Source organism: Lynx canadensis, chromosome C1, assembly GCF_007474595.2.
Source record: "Lynx canadensis isolate LIC74 chromosome C1, mLynCan4.pri.v2, whole genome shotgun sequence".
Lineage (NCBI taxonomy): Eukaryota > Metazoa > Chordata > Mammalia > Carnivora > Felidae > Lynx > Lynx canadensis.
The window spans coordinates 104,461,140-104,480,166 of record NC_044310.1 but is presented as its reverse complement, the minus strand read 5'-3'; the positions used below and the strand labels follow the sequence as shown (position 1 = coordinate 104,480,166).

Here is a 19,027-nt window from a genome sequence, read left to right as displayed (position 1 = left end):
TGGGAGTAGAGGAGAAAGGGAAAAAGGAGGGTGCTTTGGAGGCAGAGAAGCCCTCAAATTTGTGAGTCCTGCCCTACTAGGGATGGGGCGCTGAGAAAGGGTCTGCCTCGTTCCCCACCTCCCTTTCTGCCTTCCCACTTGTCTCCCTGACAGTATTCTTGCCTTAGTTCCTTTCATCTTTTATTCGGAACGGGCTGGGAAGGGCTGTGTGTGTTATCTCCAGCTGTGCCTGTGACAGTCCCCTCTGCTGCTTCATCGTTGCTCCCCGGTGCCCTGAGGCCCTCCCCATCCTCTTTTCTTCTGCCGCTCCCCACCCCCCCAACAATGGTCTCTCCCGGTGCTCGGTGGCGCTGGGGGGTTGGGGGGAGGGAGGAGGCGGGCGGAGGCGGGGCCGGAGCGTGGGGAGTGTGGGGGGGGGGCAGGTCTGCATTGCCGCTTCCCCTGGTACCCGGAGCAGTCGACGCTGCCGCCAGCCCCGCGGCCGGGACCCCCGCCCTCACCCGGGACTGCCTTACCCGGGGGCACCCAGCCCAGGTGAGACCCCTCTCTCAAGTCTCTTACCTCCACCCCGCCCGGGGCAGAAGCATCCTTGCCTTGCCTTGCAGCCATTTTATCCTCCGATGCTTTGCTTGTGGGGAGGGTGACCGTCCCTGCTTTAGGGGTGAGGGGGCCGGTGGTGGTTTGAAAGGACATTTAATTAAGTTGCTGTGCTGATCAGAATATATATATGGAATAAGGGTGTTTTTCTCTACCTTAGCCAAGTCCCTAGTACGCTCTCAGATATTGACAGGTTTGGGGGGGAGGAGGATTTAGGTGAGGTAGGGTTCCCTCGAAGTCCAATGCCCTCCTCACCTTGCACGCCCCCCACCCCCGCCATAAGTGACCTTGGCTGGGGCCAGAGAATGGATGCTGCCTCAGTCTGCTCCCCTGCACTTGGGCGGGGGTGGGGGGCAGTGGAGGAAGGGCAGGTGAAGGAGGGAGGGAAGGCAAAGGAAGAATGGAAATGCTGGGTAGAGAGATGGTAAACGACCAAGGTCGGGGGCACGCGTAGCGGGGCGGGGGGGGGGGGGACTTGGGCAGTTGCTCCTGGGTGGGGGGAAGGGGTGTTGAGTGATGATGGGCACCTGCCCAGAGGCAGGACTAAGCGGGGGAACACACTCCGAGAATGGATTCAGTCAATTCTAGGCGCTCCTCTGTTATGCCAGAGCAGAGGCGAGACGGGGTGGGGGATGCTGGGGGCTGTCGCGGCAAATGCTGGTAGGGGCGGTCTCTTGCCTTTGCTTGTGGAGGTCTCTCCCTGTCTCCCTGCCCCTGTGTTCCTCTGTTGTGTGCATTTTCAGCTGACACCTTTTTCCCCCTCCGAACTGTGAATGCTCCATCTTCCTAACCCTTGCGGTAGGATGTAGGGAGGGGAGGTGCAGCCTTGGGCGTCCTGGGTGGGGGGCTGAGGCTCAGTCACCCAGCTGTCACAGGGAGCGGTGCTCCAGCACACCCCGCTTCCTTGTACCCTCCCCCCTCTCCGTGGTTGTTTTGACAAGTGACTGCTTCTTAATGACCTTGCCACCTGGGCTAGGGAGGGTTGGGGAATACGGGTGACCCCCAAAGTCAGGGACTTTGATTGGGGGTGGGGGCTTCTGGACCCTCCTATAATCCAGGGCAGAGTGAGTCCTCCTGAAGGGAAGCATCTGCTCAGGAGCCCCTCCCCCCCTTCTGCAGGAAAATCTCCCGGGCACATTTTTCCGGTCAGGTGGAGCCGGCCAACCTTAAAGGGCCGTGTAACCCGGAGTCTTGTCTCCTATAACCTCCACCTCTCCAAGCCCCATCTCTCTCCCACAGGCTTAGCCACACTGTTCTGCTTTGGGGGCTAAAAATAGCACCACTTCCTCACCAACTCAAAGAATTTGTCTTCTTTCTCTCCCTTCTGACTTCCTGGTTCATTGGCCCTGGGGGAGCTGGCTGTTGAGACATCCTATCCTGCTGTGGCTCTGGGAGCCTTATCTACCCTCCATGCACCTCTCAGGGGTAAACAGTGTTGATAAACACAGGATGTGGTTCCTGATGGGTCTATTTGTCTCCTTCAGGGTTTGGGGAGCCGGAGGGGGGGAAGATCCTAGATGGGAAGGAAAGGAGAGGAAAGCAAATGGCCATGCAGTGGGGGATTTCCACTTTCCTCTCTTGCATGGGGGTGGGTTTGGGCCTTGAACCATAAAGAAAAGAAGGTGACACAGGGGTCACTGGTTTTGGTCATTGTGGTCCACTGCTTACATCTGACCTGAGGGGCTAAGGCTATGCTTGCCAGGGCTTCTCTCTGAGCCATGTAGCATTACTTATCCCCTTCTACCAGGGCTACCGTGTGTGCGTGTGACATTTAATGAAGGCCCTGGATGGGTGGGAACAGGAGGCAGGATATTTTTAGGGGAATGATCTCTGATCAGAATCTAGTCCTACTTCTTCTGCTTCTCTGAATGAAGGGGTGGGGGGTGTTCTCCTATGTTTCCCTCTGGAGGATGTCTTTTTTGGGGGGGAGGCCCAAGGCCCCCTTCATTCTATACTGGCCTCCTACGCAGTGCGGTATTTGTGGACTCCTTTTTCCTTGACTCCTGGAGGAGGAGCAGAAAGGATTAAGGGGGATTAGGAAAGAAGGCCCTGGAGAAAGGAGGTGTAGCTATAGACCTTAGCCCCCAATGCTGAAAAAGTATGTATTTGATCAGCCATTTCTGTTCCTGCCCCCACCAGGGAAGGGGCTCATGGATGATGTCCTGAAGCAAGGTGGCAGGAGCCAGACATCACCTCTTCTCCATGACCTCAGGTTCCAGGTTTCCCTTTTTTTGAGTCTTCCCTTCTTTGTCTGGAGGGAGACAATGTGGGCCCATCTGCTGGAACTAATTTGAACACAGAGAGGTCTTGGGACTCTGTTTTGGGAGGATACTGGACAACAGCATCCAAGTATGACCCCTACTCTTCCCTTGCTGCTTCCTGTTTCTTTCACATTTTTTTCAGTCTAATAGGAAGGAAGGAAACTAATTTATAGAATATCTACTGTGAGGTTGGATTCTCCTGTGGACTCAGAAAACTAAAGATTATTACCCCCAGTTTAAATAGAAGGGCACTGAGGTTGAGGGAAATTAAATAATTTGCCCAAGAGCAGTTAGCAAGTAAGTGACAGAGCTGGGATTTTAACTTAGGTCACCTAACTGTCATGTGCTTTGCACTGAACCAGCTTTCCCTTGCCAGTATCCCTTTCTGCTCCTTATCCTCATAAGCATCCAGACGTGGCTTTTGTTCTGGGGTCTTGTGAGGGAGTAGAGGGGATCGCACTGTATTATTATCATCACAAAGAGCAATAACCAACATTTCTTAATCGCTTTTTATGTGCTAGGTACTATGGTAAGGAGTTATACATATTATGTCTTTTAATCCTTACTTTCCCCTTCTTAAATAAGAGGAAACTGAGGCCTGGCTGTATGGGGAGATGGCCGAGGTCACTTAGCTAGTAAGTGCTGAAGCAAGAAGTCAAACCCAAGTCTGTCTGACCCTGGAAGGGAATTTTCACCCACTGAGAAAGCCCTTCCTTGTGGGAACCTGAGGGGAGGACCCCGAGAGCCCCATTTGAGATGCCATCAGTGGATTGAAGTCACAGGCTGGAGGACTTGATTCTCCTTTTACACATTCTCCCCCCAGCTCTTCCCCCAGTAAGCAAGCCAGACCAGACTAAAACAGAGAATTATGGTTTCTCATATTTCCTGTTTTGTTCTTTGCAGTTTGGTGGTAAAGCAAGGGGTCTGATCTTGATGTGGGGCGGGGGATCAGAAGGAGGGCTCTAGATAGGTGACCGTGACTCTGGAGCATATCTCATAGGCCTGATCTCCAAGGTCAAAGTGAGGGGATTTATACTGAATGATCCACAGCTGGCCCAGGTAGGCATCCCTTTTTAACTGTGTGCAGGCTTGAAGCAAGGAGACCATCCGTATCACATGGTCTTGGTTGGGGCTCTGTATTGGCTTTCTTTACCATTTTAGGCCTCACCACCTCCTTTTTCCCCCCCTCTTATATTTTCTAGATCTCAAGAGGCTTCTTGAAGAGAAGTAGGCGGCCTTTTCTGAGTTATCCTGGCTCCCCATCTTAGCTTGCACAACCTAGCTCCCCCTCCCCTTCCCATTCTGCTGTTCCCCTTTTCCCTTCCCCATGTATCCAACTGAACTGGCCAGAACTCCTCTCCCTCCTTTCCCTTCCTACACACTCACTGGCCAGGTCCTATTTGCTCCTATTCTGTGCCCAGAGATACTTGAATCCACTTCATCTGAGTAACTGGGGGAAGGAATCTTTCTGACTTCACAAGTCCTTGAGCAGGGAGTGGAGGAGTCTAGTGAAGCATTCCCAAAGACCCATCATGGAAGAAGGCTTCAGAGACCGGGCAGCTTTCATCCGTGGGGCCAAAGACATTGCCAAGGAAGTCAAGAAGCATGCGGCCAAGAAGGTGGTAAAGGGCCTGGACAGAGTCCAGGACGAATATTCCCGCAGATCCTACTCCCGCTTTGAGGAGGAGGAGGATGATGATGACTACCCTGCCCCTGCTGATGGCTATTACCGTGGGGAAGGGGCCCAGGATGAGGAAGAAGGTGGTGCATCTAGTGATGCTACTGAAGGCCACGACGAGGATGACGAGATCTACGAGGGGGAATATCAGGGCATCCCCAGGGCAGAGTCTGGGGGCAAAGGCGAGCGGATGGCTGATGGGGCTCCCCTGGCTGGAGTAAGGGGGGGCTTGGGCGATGGGGAGGGCCCCCCTGGTGGCCGGGGGGAGGCACAGCGGCGGAAAGAACGGGAAGAACTGGCTCAGCAGTATGAAGCCATCCTACGGGAGTGTGGCCATGGCCGCTTCCAGTGGACACTCTATTTCGTGCTTGGTCTGGCACTGATGGCTGATGGTGTCGAGGTCTTTGTGGTGGGCTTTGTGCTGCCTAGCGCTGAGAAAGACATGTGCCTGTCGGACTCCAACAAGGGCATGCTAGGTAAGACACACTGGGGGGCCCTCCAGCCCTGTCCTGCCCCAAACTCTAGAAAAACCTCTGCTCCTGAGAACCCCTGTCCTTACCGCTCCCTAGGACCCCGATCCCAAGATGTCCCCAGAGGGCGTGGAGTTCCTCTGCATGCTCATCCCTCACAAACCCTCCTCTTGGGGTTGGGTCACAGTGAGGTTGTTTGTGCAAGAGAGGCTTGGGGAAGGGCAGCTGGGCTGGGGCTTGGGGCAGTGGCTGGGTGGTGGTCTGCTTAGTTAGTTCTGCAGGAGGTGGCCATGGTGGGATGGGCCCCTGTTGGGTGTTTCTTCAGAGACTTCCCTTCTGTCATCTTGTTCCTTTTCCCTGATCAGGGAAACAAGAAGTCAGTGTCCAAACTCCCTAGTTTAAATGAGGAGTCAGTTTAGTCGGGTGGGGATCGGGGAGGAAGCCCAGGTCTGCCTTCAGCCAGAGAAATTGGCCATGCTTGCTCTTGGCAAGCCTTGGGAGTGTTCAAGGGCCAGTGAGTGGTCTCTAATGGCTCTTCCTGATGTGGACCCTGGGGGAGGAAACCGCCTGGACTCACCCACAAAAGGTCTCTTGGTCTTGCACTGCTCCCAAGTTGCCATGAGATGTTGGGGAGATCCCCACTCCTTGGGGCTTGGCTGAAGCATGGGTAAAATGCAGAGTTTGGAGTAGATTGATTTTTAGAGTTATTCCAACTCTGAATGTAGGAAGGAAATAAGGAACAGGAGAGTTTTAGGACCAGAAGCATTGGAGCTGGGGGAGTAAAGCACGGGTTCTGTGGGGGGGATTTTGTAGGGGGGGACTGAAGAAATGGAGGTGCTTTCCTAGGGACACAGGAGATCTCTCCTGCTGCTTTCAGGACGTCAAGGCAGGGAGGGAGAGGGGACCCTGGGAAGGTCTGGGAATTTGGGTAGATCCATTACTCCTTCTAGGCAAGCCAGAGATGGGGGTGTGTTGTGTGTGTGTGAGAGAGACAGAGACAGAGAGACAGAGACACAATGAGAGATGAGAGCAAGCAAGAGAGAGCAGGAGGGAGAGAAAGAATTCTGGGGGTCTCCCATGTCTGCATTCCTGCCTTTGAATCTCTGGTCTGCAGAGATGACATTCCGTGAGCAAAGACAGAACTCTCACTTGCTCTCATCTCTGGGTAGACTTACCTATCCTAGAAGTCTTCCAGCTCCTCAATCCATTCTGCTGCAGCTCTAGCTCATTTAATGCTCAAAAAGTGAGCGAACTGAGGCGTGTCTGCTCATACCTCTGCTGTCTCTGTTTCCCTCCCTGCAGGCCTTATAGTCTACCTGGGCATGATGGTGGGAGCCTTTCTCTGGGGAGGTCTGGCTGATCGGCTGGGTCGGAGGCAATGTCTGCTCATCTCGCTCTCAGTCAACAGCGTCTTCGCCTTTTTCTCATCTTTCGTCCAGGGTTATGGCACTTTCCTCTTCTGCCGCCTCCTTTCTGGGGTTGGGTGAGTGGCCACCTCCTAAGCCCCTGGAGGCAGTCCTGAGGGAGGACTGTGCCTTTGTCGCCGTTATGTTTCTAGAACCCAGCACAGTGCCAGGCACACCAGATGCATCTCAAATATGTATGAATTGAATGAATGAACTCCTTTCTCCTACCATCTTTAGGCCAGCTTCCCCCTGTCCTGGACCCACCTACCGCCTACCCAGAGCACCATTCCATGTCTCGTCCACTCCTGAGTCCTCCACCCCACCCTCCAGTTCCATTCTGAGCCTGGCTCCATGACAAGAGGCCTGGTGGGTCTCAGCTGTACCCCTGGGTGCCCGTGAACCCCGGAGTTATCCCCTTCCGAGTCTCCATCTTTCCTGCATTTGACAGCAGACCTTTCTGTTAACACCCACAGCTGCCAGAAATGTGACGCGTTGACCCACCACACTCCCACACTCCCTGAGCCGTCTGCGTGCATTCTTTGCCCTGTCTGCGTACATTCTTTGCCCTGTCTGCAAGCTCTTTTCCGGCCTGCTCCCGCATCCCTGCCCTCGGACTCCTCTTTGCCTAGCTTTTTCCTGTGGGGATTTTCCCTCTTTTCTGTAATCATCTTCTGTCTCTTGCAACTCAGCAGCCATCTTCAAGGTTCAATGTTTGTTCCTTCCCTTCCCCTCAGACCTCCCTGCCTGTTCCCCAGGGTCCTGAGGATGGGTGCGTAACAGCTGGTGGTGAGGGAGTGTATAGGGCACTGTGTGAGAAGTCTCTTTAACAAGGTGTGGAAGATGAAAGGCACTTGGGGATCCAGAGCACTGGGGCAGGGGATCGGAAATAGGGCCATTTTCTAATGCTGAATTCTCACAATGCTCCCCAGGATTGGAGGGTCCATCCCCATTGTCTTCTCTTATTTCTCGGAGTTTCTGGCCCAGGAGAAACGTGGGGAGCATTTGAGCTGGCTCTGCATGTTTTGGATGATTGGTGGAGTGTATGCAGCTGCTATGGCCTGGGCCATCATCCCCCACTACGGTAGGCAGTCCCCGGGGAATGCACCCCAGCCTCTCTCCCTCTTCTCCTGTGTGCCCTGTGGTGGGAGCCCCCAGCCTCTGGCCTTTCTGATGCTGTGACTGTCCCTGCCAGGGTGGAGCTTTCAGATGGGGTCCGCTTACCAGTTCCACAGCTGGAGGGTTTTTGTCCTCGTCTGCGCCTTCCCTTCTGTGTTTGCCATCGGAGCTCTGACCACACAGCCTGAGAGCCCCCGCTTCTTCCTGGAGGTGAACGGGGCCAGGGCTAGGCTGGGGGAGGGGCAGCAGGGGGCTCTGTGCTCAAACACTCACGGTGGGTTTGGTTTGTGGGACCCTCACAGGGCCCATACTCCTGGGGACTTTATCTTGCTTCCTTTTTCTTACATTGTATCTCCAGAGGGGCTCTGTGGGTGGAGAAACCAGGGTACCTGCCCAACCATGGGTGGTTTAAGATGTTGCAGGTGGGCGCTCTGCCCCTGACTTTATCACTAAAGAGAAGTTCCCACCCTGTGCTTCTTCCCCCTCCAAGTAGATCTTGGTCCAGAAGCTTAGGATGCTGTCCCTCCTCTGACAACCTCCCTGCCCCTTGCCAGCAATTCCCTTGTCTTCAGTTTTCTCTTTCCATTGTTCCAGGGGATCCCTAGGACCTGTAGTTGTAGCTATCTCCTGGACTCCCCCTACGCTTGCTCAAGTCTTACTACATTTTGCTGTACCCCTGCTTGGGGCTCTTTAATTGTGGGTGATGTACACACCCACAGGTCAGAGGTAGGGGTGGGAGACTTTTTGTGTCCTGTGACTACAGAAGCCACACTGGAGGAAGGGGGTCTATTACCCTGGGTCAGGGAGGAGCTAACCTGGAGGTGGGAATTGTGTCTGTGGCTCTAGAACGGGAAGCATGATGAGGCCTGGATGGTGCTGAAGCAGGTTCATGACACCAACATGCGAGCCAAGGGACATCCTGAGCGAGTCTTCTCAGTAAGCCAAAGCCCCTCCCCTCAACCTCCAAGGCCCTCAAGCCCCAGCCCCACCCAGCCCCTCTCTGGATACCACCCCATGCTTCCCTAGATATCTCCCACCACATTCTCCCTCAATGTCCTCTCTCAGAGTATCGTATCCACCCCCTGCTGCCATTTTGCTACTGTTTTGAAACTGAAGCCCCTGGATGGGGTTGGGAAATAGACTATGTGACTGCTAACCGCTTCTCTTGACCCCAGGTAACTCACATTAAGACAATTCATCAGGAGGATGAGTTGATTGAAATCCAGTCAGACACAGGGACCTGGTACCAGCGCTGGGGGGTCCGGGCCCTGAGCCTGGGAGGGCAGGTAATGAAGGACGGTGTGGTGAAGAGAGGGAAGGGAGTGGGAGAGGCGGAGACAAAGGCCTGTTTGTGGGGTGAACTGAAGGGAACGGGGACGGGAGAAAGTGGGGGACCTGGGGTGGGAGTGTTAGAAGTCAGTACAGCTGCTATCTGACTTTGTTTTGTTCCACCTAGGTTTGGGGGAATTTCCTCTCCTGTTTTGGTCCAGAATATCGACGCATCACTCTGATGATGATGGGTGTGTGGTTCACCATGTCATTCAGGTGAGGAGGTGTGTGGGGGCAGTGGGGATCTAAGTCCTGAGGGATGAACGGAGGTTAGACAGTCTGGGGTGGGGTGGTGGCAGGGAGACTGTTAGGCCAATGGAGGAGCAAATGGCTGGGAGATGAGAGTACAGTGGGTGGGCAGAAGAACCTGAAGTCCCTGAGACCAACAGCAATGAAGGGAGGAGTGCTGAGGGATGAGACTGGAGAGGCAAGCAAGGTCCTGACTCTCCACCCCCTCATTCTGGACCCTCTGGTTCTAATCGTGAGCCCATCTGATTCTGTCGCGCTTGACTCTTCAGCTACTATGGCCTGACTGTCTGGTTTCCTGACATGATCCGCCACCTCCAGGCGGTGGACTACGAAGCCCGCACCAAACTGTTCTCTGGGGAGCATGTAGAGCATGTGACCTTTAACTTCACTCTGGAGAATCAGATCCACAGAGGGGGACAGTACTTCAATGACAAGTACGTGGGGACGCTTACATTTCACTTCTTCCCTGTTCCTTCTACCCCTTGTCTCTTGCATGGGTCTGGGAGTTTGGAGACAGGGTCTTTGGGAGTAAATACCTGTGGTTTCTCTTCAATTCCAAGGGAGTGAGTCTTGGAGGAGGGTATGAGGGTAAGGGGGAAGTGTTTCTCATCATCCTGGCCTTACAGGTTCATTGGGCTACGTCTGAAGTCAGTGTCCTTTGAGGATTCCCTATTTGAGGAGTGTTATTTTGAGGATGTCACTTCGAGCAACACATTTTTCCGCAACTGCACATTCATCAACACTGTGTTCTATAATACTGGTAAGATGCCTTGGCTGGTGCCTGTCAGACCAAAGGGTTGAGTGGACCTTGAAGAGGGGAGAAGGAACGTTCCTCACTCCCTAGTTCAGGGTTTACAAACTGAGCTCTCTGGGGCCCTGTAGGAAGGTGGTGTGGGGCCTATTATCTACCACCAATAATTCCAAAAACTGAACGGACACTGAACATTTTTCTGTAATAGTTTTAAGAATATCTGGCAAAAACATCAAGTTTCTTTACCTTTGAGCTGGAATTAAAGCAAATCTGCATTGTTATCAGCGTACTTTTGAAGTGGGCAAAACTCATTCAAACAGGGCCTTCAGGGGAAAAACAACAACAACAACAAAAAGGAATATTTTCTGGGTAAAAGGTTGCGAACCATTACATTAGTCCGGTTTTTTAAAACAGTGATTCTCAAACTACATGCACATGAAATGCTACTTTGCCAGCTAGACTGAGGTTCCCACCCCTAATGGAGCACTGGGTGAGTTTTTCCCAACTTGCAGGGAAAAATAATGGAAAGGGCTTTTAATGATTTTTAATATTTTGCTTGGTAATTTTTCCTAAACCCATGGCACTGCTACTGCTTATAGTCAGCTAGAGCAGACCAAAAGAATGAATAAGAAGCAAAGATTATTAACGAGAAAACTTGGAAACAGCCAGTCCCACTGTTTCATTTCATAGACTATGGTCATTTTCTGCTGTAAAGATTTCTAGTTCCTATGGTGATATTATTTGATGTTTTACAATGAAGGCCCTGAGCAGTTTTGAGAGCCCCTCCCCCCCCCCCCCGCCCCCGCAACTAACCCCACAAAGGCAGAGTCCTGAGCCATAAGCAGTAGCAGATTCCCCCTCCCTCTCACATTTGCCGTGACTGCCTTCCTGTCTTGGTTTTTGCCCGCAGACCTGTTTGAGTACAAGTTCGTGAACAGCCGTCTGGTGAACAGCACGTTCCTGCACAACAAGGAGGGCTGCCCACTAGACGTGACAGGGACTGGTGAAGGCGCCTACATGGTGTACTTTGTCAGTTTCCTGGGGACGCTGGCTGTACTTCCTGGGAATATCGTGTCTGCCCTGCTCATGGACAAGATTGGCAGGCTCCGAATGCTTGGTAAGGGGGTGGGTGGGTGGTGGTGTGTCAGAACTGATAAGGGGGCTGGGGAGCAGGGTGAGGCTGTCAACAGGCTTCTTACCTTATTCTGAAGGAATAGCTTAGCTAGAGAAGGTTCTCGCTCTCGTGTCTTCTGCTTAGGTCTTGGCTGCAAGATGGGGTGGGGCCTGACCTGGAAGTTTCTCTGGGGGAAAAAGGAGGTAGACAGATTAGCAAGCGCACCAGCTTTGAGGTTATGGGTGTTGAATCTCAGCTCCACCACTTAACCTTGGCCAAGTTACTTTATGAGCCCAGCTGTGACATCTGCAAAATGGGGGTGATGATAGTACCTACCCCATTGGGTTGATGTATTAGATCAATGCATATAAAGCATCAAGCTGCTTGACCCATAGCTGTCATTGAAGAGATGGTTGTTACTGACATTATCAATAAAAATATAATTATAAGGAAGGATGGGGATGGGTGAAGCGCCTTCCTTTTGAGTACTCTGGGAAAAAGATCTCATCTTGGGCTTCCCTCAAACCTAGTTTGAGGGCACAGGGTGGGTTGTGGATGAGCATCACTTGGCCAGGTTCATGCCACTCCCTCATTTCCTGGCTCTAGCTGGCTCCAGCGTGATGTCCTGTGTCTCCTGCTTCTTCCTGTCTTTTGGGAACAGCGAGTCAGCCATGATCGCTCTGCTCTGCCTTTTTGGGGGGGTCAGCATTGCATCCTGGAACGCGCTGGACGTGTTGACTGTTGAACTCTACCCCTCGGACAAGAGGTAGTTGGAGTGTCGTGGGGGCAGGGCAGCCGGTTTAGGGTCTACACGGCAGCGGCGGGAAAGTGGGGTGAGGAGGCGGCTGAATGGGAAATCATCCGTAGGGTTAACAGGATATACTTTCCCATTGAGTTTCTGCTCTAAGAGCTGGTAGCTTTTGTATTCACTCCTTGCAGCCTGAACTATTAACCTAATTTTTTGGTCTTCTTTTCCCTTTGCCTCCCAATCTGTATTCCCTGATGTACATGTCTCACCTCTCTGATCTTTCCATCCTTCATCTCCCTTTTGCACACTGCCTGCCATCTCTCCTTCACTTTCCCACCTACTCACCTGTCCCCTGCAAACCCTCCTATGCCTCTTCCTTTGTCTCCCCTTTGCACTGCACTGGGGGTCTCCTGAGCAGGACCACAGCCTTCGGCTTCCTGAATGCCCTCTGTAAGCTGGCAGCTGTGCTGGGGATCAGCATCTTCACATCCTTTGTGGGAATCACCAAGGCTGCCCCCATCCTGTTTGCCTCAGCTGCCCTTGCCCTCGGTAGTTCTCTGGCACTGAAGCTGCCTGAGACCCGGGGGCAGGTGCTGCAGTGAGAGGGCCTCAGGGCCTTTGAGGGTGGCAGGCACACTGTGAGACCAACAGCTCCTCCTTTTCCCTCCCTGCCCTGCCATCCTGGCCCCAGAGCCCCCACTCCCCACGCCCCTGTGTTCAGTGTCTTAGCCATGTGTGTGTGCGTATGCATGTGTGTGACCCCGTGGGCAGGGATACAGGGAAGGCTCCTTCATCCCAGTTTTGGGATGCAGCTCTACTCCCCACCCTTTGACGTGCACACCCTTCTCCCCCAGTGTTAGTGAGGGGCCCTAGCTCTTCCTGGCTCCAGGGGCTCCAGCACAGGCTTCCTGCCCTCCCCCTCATTCCCTCTGCCTAGGCCCTGGTGAAACCATGGGCATGTGGTTATGCTGGGAGCTGGGGCTTGGTGTAGTCCATGGACCAAAAGAACTTAAGAGTCAGAAAGGCCGCAGGTGCCCTCTCACACCTGTTGGATGCTGGGGGAGTAGCAATAAACCTCAGCCCCCTGGCCTCCACTTTCCCCTAATTTGGGCTATAAGTAAGAAGCCTGAATTTTATCAAATTAGCTTTCTGATTCTTATTTATTTATATATTAAGTTCTGAGGCAGCTCAGCAGGACTGTGTGTGTGAATGCATGTGTAACACTTATGTACGTGTGTGTATGTGCCGTGGGGCGAGGTGTCACCATACTGTCCTAAGATACAGCCAAGGATAATCTCAGTGGACACACACACTACTCTGCCTCCCATAGTACCTCCCCTAATCTTATTTTTGTGCCAGGCCTGGGAGGGAGGTGCCCCAGGCTAGGCTAGGATAAGAGTCCCACAGTCTAGAGAGACCTGAGGGCACCTGACAAGGTCCAAATCCTCCCCTCCCTCAAGAAGCACAGGCCTCTGGAGTGAGAGGCTCCACCCACTATAGCACAGACAGGGACAGCACAGCTGCCCTCCCACCCCCAACCTGTCCCCTCACACGCAGGGTAGCAGGGGAGGGAAAGAAACCAGGCATATGGTCAAACCAGCAGATCAAAAAGCACAAGGAGCTGGGGCAGGGGCAGGAGGCAGGGGCCCTCCCAGGGACTCCTCTGAAGGGGGAAGAAGGTTAGACAATAAGCCAGGGACCCCTAATGTGGGACCAGAAGCCTCAGTTTCCCTGTCTCACCCTTTCTACAAGATACCCCCTGTAGGTTAAGCTGCCCTTGCCCCACCCCATTCTGTGTGGCTGCTTTCTTTGGTGCCCTCCTGCCCTCCACTGTAGCTGTGATGTGTTGTAGTTTTTAGCTGTTTGTAAAACGTTAAAAAAAAAAAAAAAGTGAAAAGGAAAAAAAGTGAAAACAACAACGAAAAATCCAAATTCATCTTCCTCATGCTGCGTCTGGTGCCCCCACCCTATAGTCACTCCCCCACATTTTGTAACACTGACCCAGGTGGGGACTGTTTAACTCTTTGGTGTCTGTGCTCAAAGGACTGCCTTCTCCAGTGCCCAGTGTATGAGTGTGTACCCCCTTTCCTCACCCTTCATTTGCTGGACGCAGCCTTCTCCCTTCTACCCCCTGGAGGGACCCATCCATCTCTCCTGCTCTCCTGGGACACCCTAAACCCAACTCTGTTGATGTGAAAAATGAAATGAAAAATATTGATGAAAAATAAAAAGGAAATAAATCCTTAAGATCCAAAATGGCTACATCTCCTTCTTTGCCACTCCACCTACATCCTCTGCCTGCTTGGAAGAAAAGGTGGTGAGATGGAAATGCCATTCCTCTCTCCCCAAACTGAAAGCCAGAATAATATGATGCACCATATTTATTTCCTCAATTGGCCACTTTATCCTGACCTTTTCACTTCTACAGATGGAGGGTCTTCTCAGTCTCTGGGATTTGAAAACTTGGAGTAATGTCCTGCAACTCGATAGCAAAAACAACTAATAACCTGATTTTAAAAGGGGGCTAAAGACTTGAATAGACATTTCTCCAAAGAAGAACACAAGTAGCCAACAGGTATATGGAAAAATGCTCAACACCACTAACCATCAGGGAAATGCAAATCAAAACCACAATGAGACACTTCACACCTGTCAGGATGGCTATTACCAAAAACTATCCCCCCCCCCCAAAAAAAAACTCAAACACAACAAAATACTAAAGGTGTTAGTGAAGATGTGGAGAAACTGGAACACTAGTACACAGGGGGAACGCAACATGATGCAGCTGCTATGCGAAAGAATATGGAGGTTACTCAAAAAATTAAAAATAGAACTACCATATGATCCAACAATCCCACTTCTGGGTATTTATCAAAAGAACTAAAATCAGGGGTGCCTGGGTGGCTCAGTCGGTTAAGCGTCAGACTTCGGCTCAGGTCATGATCTCACGGTTTGTGAGTTTGAGCCCTGCGTCAGGCTCTGAACGATCAGCACAGAGACTGCTTTGGATTCTATGTCTCCCTCTCTCTCTGCCCCTCCCCTGCTCGCGTTCTCTCTCTCTCAAAAATAACATAAAAAAAAACCCTGAAATCAGGATCTTGGCAACATTAGTACTCCCACATTCACTGCAGCAGTATTCACAATAGCTAAGACATGGAAATAACCTAAATGTTCATCGGCAGATGAACTGATAATGAAAATGTGGTATATATACACAATGGAAAGCCATTCAGCTTTTAAAAAGGAAATTCTGCAATATGTGATAATATGAACCAATCATGAGGATATTAAGTCACATAAGCCAGTCGCAGAAAGTCAAATACTAAATAATTCTATTAGTTAGCTGAAAATAGTCAAATTCATAGAATCAAAGAGTAGAATGATGGTTGCCAGGAGCAGGGAAGAGAAGGAAATGGGGAGTTACTAATCAAAGAGCATGAAGTTTCAGTTAAGCAAGATGAATAAGCCCTATAGATGTGTATGACTGTACCTATACTCAATGATAATGAATTGTATTCTTAAAAATCTGTTGAGAGTAGACCTTATGTTGTGTTACCACCATAATAAAACAGAATTTACAAAAATAAAATTAAAAAAACCCTAAATCAAAACAAAAATTTATGAGCGTTTCTTGAGGATAGAGCCAGCTTTCCTCCAAATCCTCTTGTGTGTCTTTTAAAGATAGATTCCAGATTCCATTCTTGCGGAATCAGAATTCCCCCTCCCCTTTTTTTAAAGAGAGGGGACCTAGAATCCACATTTGAAACAAGCTCCCATGGGAATTCTTATGTTAGGCTATCTGGAAATCACTGCCTGGGTGTTACCCTTGACTCTCCCTCACTTTTTTTTTTAATGTTTATTTATTTTTGAGAGACAGACATGAGCAGGCAAGGGGCAGAGAGAGGGAGACACAGAATCTGAAGCAGGCTCCAGGCTCTGAGCTGTCAGCACAGAGCCCTATGTGGGGCTCAAACTCACAAACCACGAGATCATGACCTTAGCTGAAGTTGGACACCCAACTGACTGAGCCACCCAGGAGCCCCTCATATTTCTGTTCTAATCAACACATTTTCTGACTTTTTATGGTAGCTCTCAAAACTTCTTCCTTTCCATTCCTACAGCTGACCTTGAAGTCAGGGTCCCATTTTCACTCTTGGTTGCTCTCTATGCTTCCAATCTCCTATGCCAACCTCCTTACACATCACTGCCAGAAGGATTTACCCCAGAATGCTCTTTGGCATGTCCTTCCTCAAAACTCTTCAATGACTTCCTATTGTCCAACCAGATGCAGTCTAAACTGTAGCTCAAAATGGTCATGATGTATGTTAATCTTTTTCTTTAGTATCTAGATTCTCTTGCCACATTAAGGTCATCAAGGTACTTATCTAGACATCACTTGAGCTCCCCTCAGAAATAGGACTTTAGAAGGCTTGTAAGAAAAAGGGCTATACAAAGTTTTCTCCATCTTCTATACTCATATTCCATGTTATCTTTTCACTGCCTTAGTGTGTTTTCACTTGTCTTGTAAGGATTTTTCTGTTTTCTTTTTTAAAGTTTATTTATTTTGAGATAGAGCACAAGCAGGTGAGGGGCAGAGAGGAGAGATAGAATCCCAAGCAGGCTCTGCACCATTAGCATGGAGGCCTACGCAGGGCTCGAACCCACAAACCGTGAGATCACGACCTGAGCCAAGATCAAGAGTCAGGTGCTTAACCAACTGAGCACCCAGGCACGCCTCATAAAGGATATTTCTGAGAAATAAATGCAAATCCTTTTGGAAATGGGTAGGCTGATAGATAACCAAACATTCTCCCAGTAGGAAATTCAAATATACTTATAACTCCTGCCTCGTCCAATCGGTGGCTGCAGTTTCTATGCTTTTGCTTGAGCTCTTCCCCCTCCTTATAACATCCTTCCTCTCTTTTCTGGTTTAATTCTGTGCTTTCCTTTAAAGATCCAATTAGGTCACTCCCCACAATGAAGCCCTTCTTGCCTACTCTAGGCTACAGGTATCTTTTCCCAAGAACATCTGTAGCACTCATTCAACAGGCCATTATCAACACAAAGCAGTGTATCTCCTATGATAATTTATCTTTTAATGTACAGGATTATTTCCAACTCATCAGGTCTGGTGATTCCTTAGTCACAATTTAACATAAAACGACTAGGCAGCTTTTCCTAAATAGTCCAGGGCAAGGGCAGTGGTGAGTGATTCTCTTTCCTTGGATAAGCTTTGATCTGAAATGAGTTGCTATCTCCAGAGGATATATATGTACATGCTGGATGAATGGGGCCCAAGGATCCTTGTCCCTTACAAACACCAGACCGTATTGAAGGGAAGAAAGCCCGTAGTTTATTCCCAAACCATGAGGATCCTAGTCTTCCCTCTCTGGGGGCTCAGGGGGTTCCGCGAGTTTTCTTGCTCCCACCCAGGCAAGGGGGGCTTGCGTCCAGTTGAGGGTTCTCCTTCCACTGGGCGGGGGTCCGTGCCTGTATGGCCAATGCGTGGACCGGCCCAGCCAGCTCCTCAGACAGCGCAGCGTGGACCAGCCGGTGCCGTTGCAAGGGGCTCAGTCCCTCAAAGCGAGAGCTCACCACCGCCACGCGGAAATGTGTCTCGCTGCCCGGTGGGACCGCATGGCCGCCGCTCTCGTTGCGCAGCTCCAGCACCTCGGGATTCAGGGCCTGCTCTAACTTCGTGCGAATGGCTGCCTCGACGGGACCGACAGTCCCCAACCCGGCGCTGCTCCGGGACAGACAGACACGACCGGCCATCGAGAACAGGCGCCCGACCAGCTGCACATTCAGCATCCGCTAACGCAGAGACAAGGCCCAGAGCAGTGAGGGTCTGGGCCTTCCACCTGGTGAGAGCCCCGTCTCCCACCTCCAGCCGCCCACGTCCACACCCGGCTCCCGCAGGGTGCCCGCCTCGACTCCAGACACCGCCCCTTTCCTCCGGGTGACGCGGGGGGGCGGGGGGGGAGGGTTGGCCTCCAGCCGCGGACAGCAGAGGAGCGACGGGGGGCAGGGGTTGGAAAGGGCCTCCGAGAGGCACGTTTAGCAGGAGTGGGCTGGGGGTTGCAAAGGTAGGGTATGTGCAATTCCGGGTTGTGGTTGAGCCACTCTCCCCTTTGAACCCCAGGCTGGGCCTTTTCTACCTTCCACTCAGCCTTGGCTACCGCAGTCGCTCAGAAACCCGACTCCTGAAGTTCTCGGCGAAATGCGGACCCCGCGTCTTGAGGCACGCTGGGAAATGGAGTTCTGACTACGCGATAGTAGCCTGGGCAGACGCCACGTGATGCCCCGAGGTCTCACGGGAATTGTAGTCTGTGATTTTTTTTTTTTTTTTCCAACTCGTGGTTTTAGGTTTTGAAGCAGAATGATGCAAAAAACAAACAAAACAAAACAAAACAAAACAAAACAAAAAACCACCGCCGGGAATTCCTGCGCAGTTGGGACTGCTGTTATTTGTTTCATTTTATTGTCATCTAGCTGAATTCCTTTATTTTATATACGAGAAAATGGAAGCCCATTTCATTTACTGAATACATAATTACTGAGCGCAGACCAGTCCTGAATAAAGCAGGCCCTGTCTCAAGGAGTGTACAGAACCCTGAAGATGAGCAAGTAAGCAGGCAATTACAATACCGTGTGCTAAGTGCTATGATGGGACTGGGAGAACAGGATTCCAAGGAGTCATGTCTCCCAGACTTGGGGGTGCAGAGAAAACTTCAGAGGAGATTTTAGGGTAACAGTCTAGAAGAGACAGCACGAAAGCCTATCTCAGCTCCTCGCAGTCAGGCTGTGGTAGTTGCACATGCAAAGGCCAGAAGAGGGAACTTTGGGGGAGTGGTTACTTTAGGTGTACTTAGGTGTAGTTGGAGCCCACGGGGCAGAGATGATGGCGATGGGAAGTAAGTAGGAAGGCCTGCCTGGGAGAAGGCAGGGGCTAGACCATACTGCCTTGTGGGCCAGTCTTTTTCCTGGGAGCGATGGGAAGCTAATGAAGATTTTAAGCAGGGCTGTAACAGGATGAGATTTTTTTTTTCCAAGATGATATATAAGCTTTCAATTTGTATTTTATTTTGTATCTTTAATATTTTATCGATTATATCTCCATATATTCCTAACTATTTTCCCCAACTTCTAATTCGGGAAAAATGTCAAAGCTGCAGAAAATCCAAAGCAACGTCTTCTACCTTTCACTATTTTTTACATTTATATATATAATATACTTATACATATATACTTATATATTTAAGTACTTTGTATATATCTATATACTTTAAAAATATATTTATATACTTT

At 50.9% G+C, this 19,027-nt stretch overlaps 2 protein-coding genes across 3 annotated transcripts; one reads left to right on the top strand and one right to left on the bottom strand.

The window, feature by feature from the left end:
- The first annotated feature begins 409 nt into the window (after positions 1-409).
- SV2A (synaptic vesicle glycoprotein 2A) lies at positions 410-13,966 on the top strand. Of its 2 annotated transcripts, XM_030324372.1 has the most exons (13): positions 410-534; positions 4,061-5,012; positions 6,309-6,489; positions 7,342-7,493; positions 7,605-7,738; positions 8,375-8,464; positions 8,704-8,814; positions 8,985-9,073; positions 9,376-9,540; positions 9,733-9,866; positions 10,768-10,974; positions 11,578-11,737; positions 12,138-13,966. In XM_030324372.1, exons 2-13 carry the CDS (start codon positions 4,391-4,393, stop codon positions 12,319-12,321), a joined length of 2,229 nt encoding a protein of 742 aa, XP_030180232.1. In that variant the 5' UTR covers positions 410-534; positions 4,061-4,390; the 3' UTR covers positions 12,322-13,966. The 2 variants fall into 2 exon arrangements, with proteins under 2 accessions (XP_030180232.1, XP_030180233.1); XM_030324373.1 differs by lacking the exons at positions 410-534; positions 4,061-5,012; positions 6,309-6,489; positions 7,605-7,738 and having other exon boundaries at positions 7,364-7,493.
- A 2,827-nt stretch (positions 13,967-16,793) lies between these two features.
- BOLA1 (bolA family member 1) lies at positions 16,794-17,978 on the bottom strand. Its single transcript, XM_030324374.1, has 2 exons — positions 17,878-17,978; positions 16,794-17,533 (listed from the first exon to the last, which is right to left on the bottom strand). Exon 2 carries the CDS (start codon positions 17,528-17,530, stop codon positions 17,117-17,119), a length of 414 nt encoding a protein of 137 aa, XP_030180234.1. The 5' UTR covers positions 17,531-17,533; positions 17,878-17,978; the 3' UTR covers positions 16,794-17,116.
- Between the last annotated feature and the right edge of the window lie 1,049 nt (positions 17,979-19,027).

Excerpts from the sequence above, each read along its gene's own strand:
- SV2A (XM_030324372.1), top strand. The coding sequence starts at position 4,391 with ATGGAAGAAGGCTTCAGAGACCGGGCAGCTTTCATCCGTGGGGCCAAA. Across the intron at positions 6,490-7,341 it reads CGCCTCCTTTCTGGGGTTGG|GATTGGAGGGTCCATCCCCA; the intron begins GTGAGTGGCCAC and ends AATGCTCCCCAG. Across the intron at positions 8,465-8,703 it reads ATCCTGAGCGAGTCTTCTCA|GTAACTCACATTAAGACAAT; the intron begins GTAAGCCAAAGC and ends TCTTGACCCCAG.
- BOLA1 (XM_030324374.1), bottom strand. The coding sequence starts at position 17,530 with ATGCTGAATGTGCAGCTGGTCGGGCGCCTGTTCTCGATGGCCGGTCGT.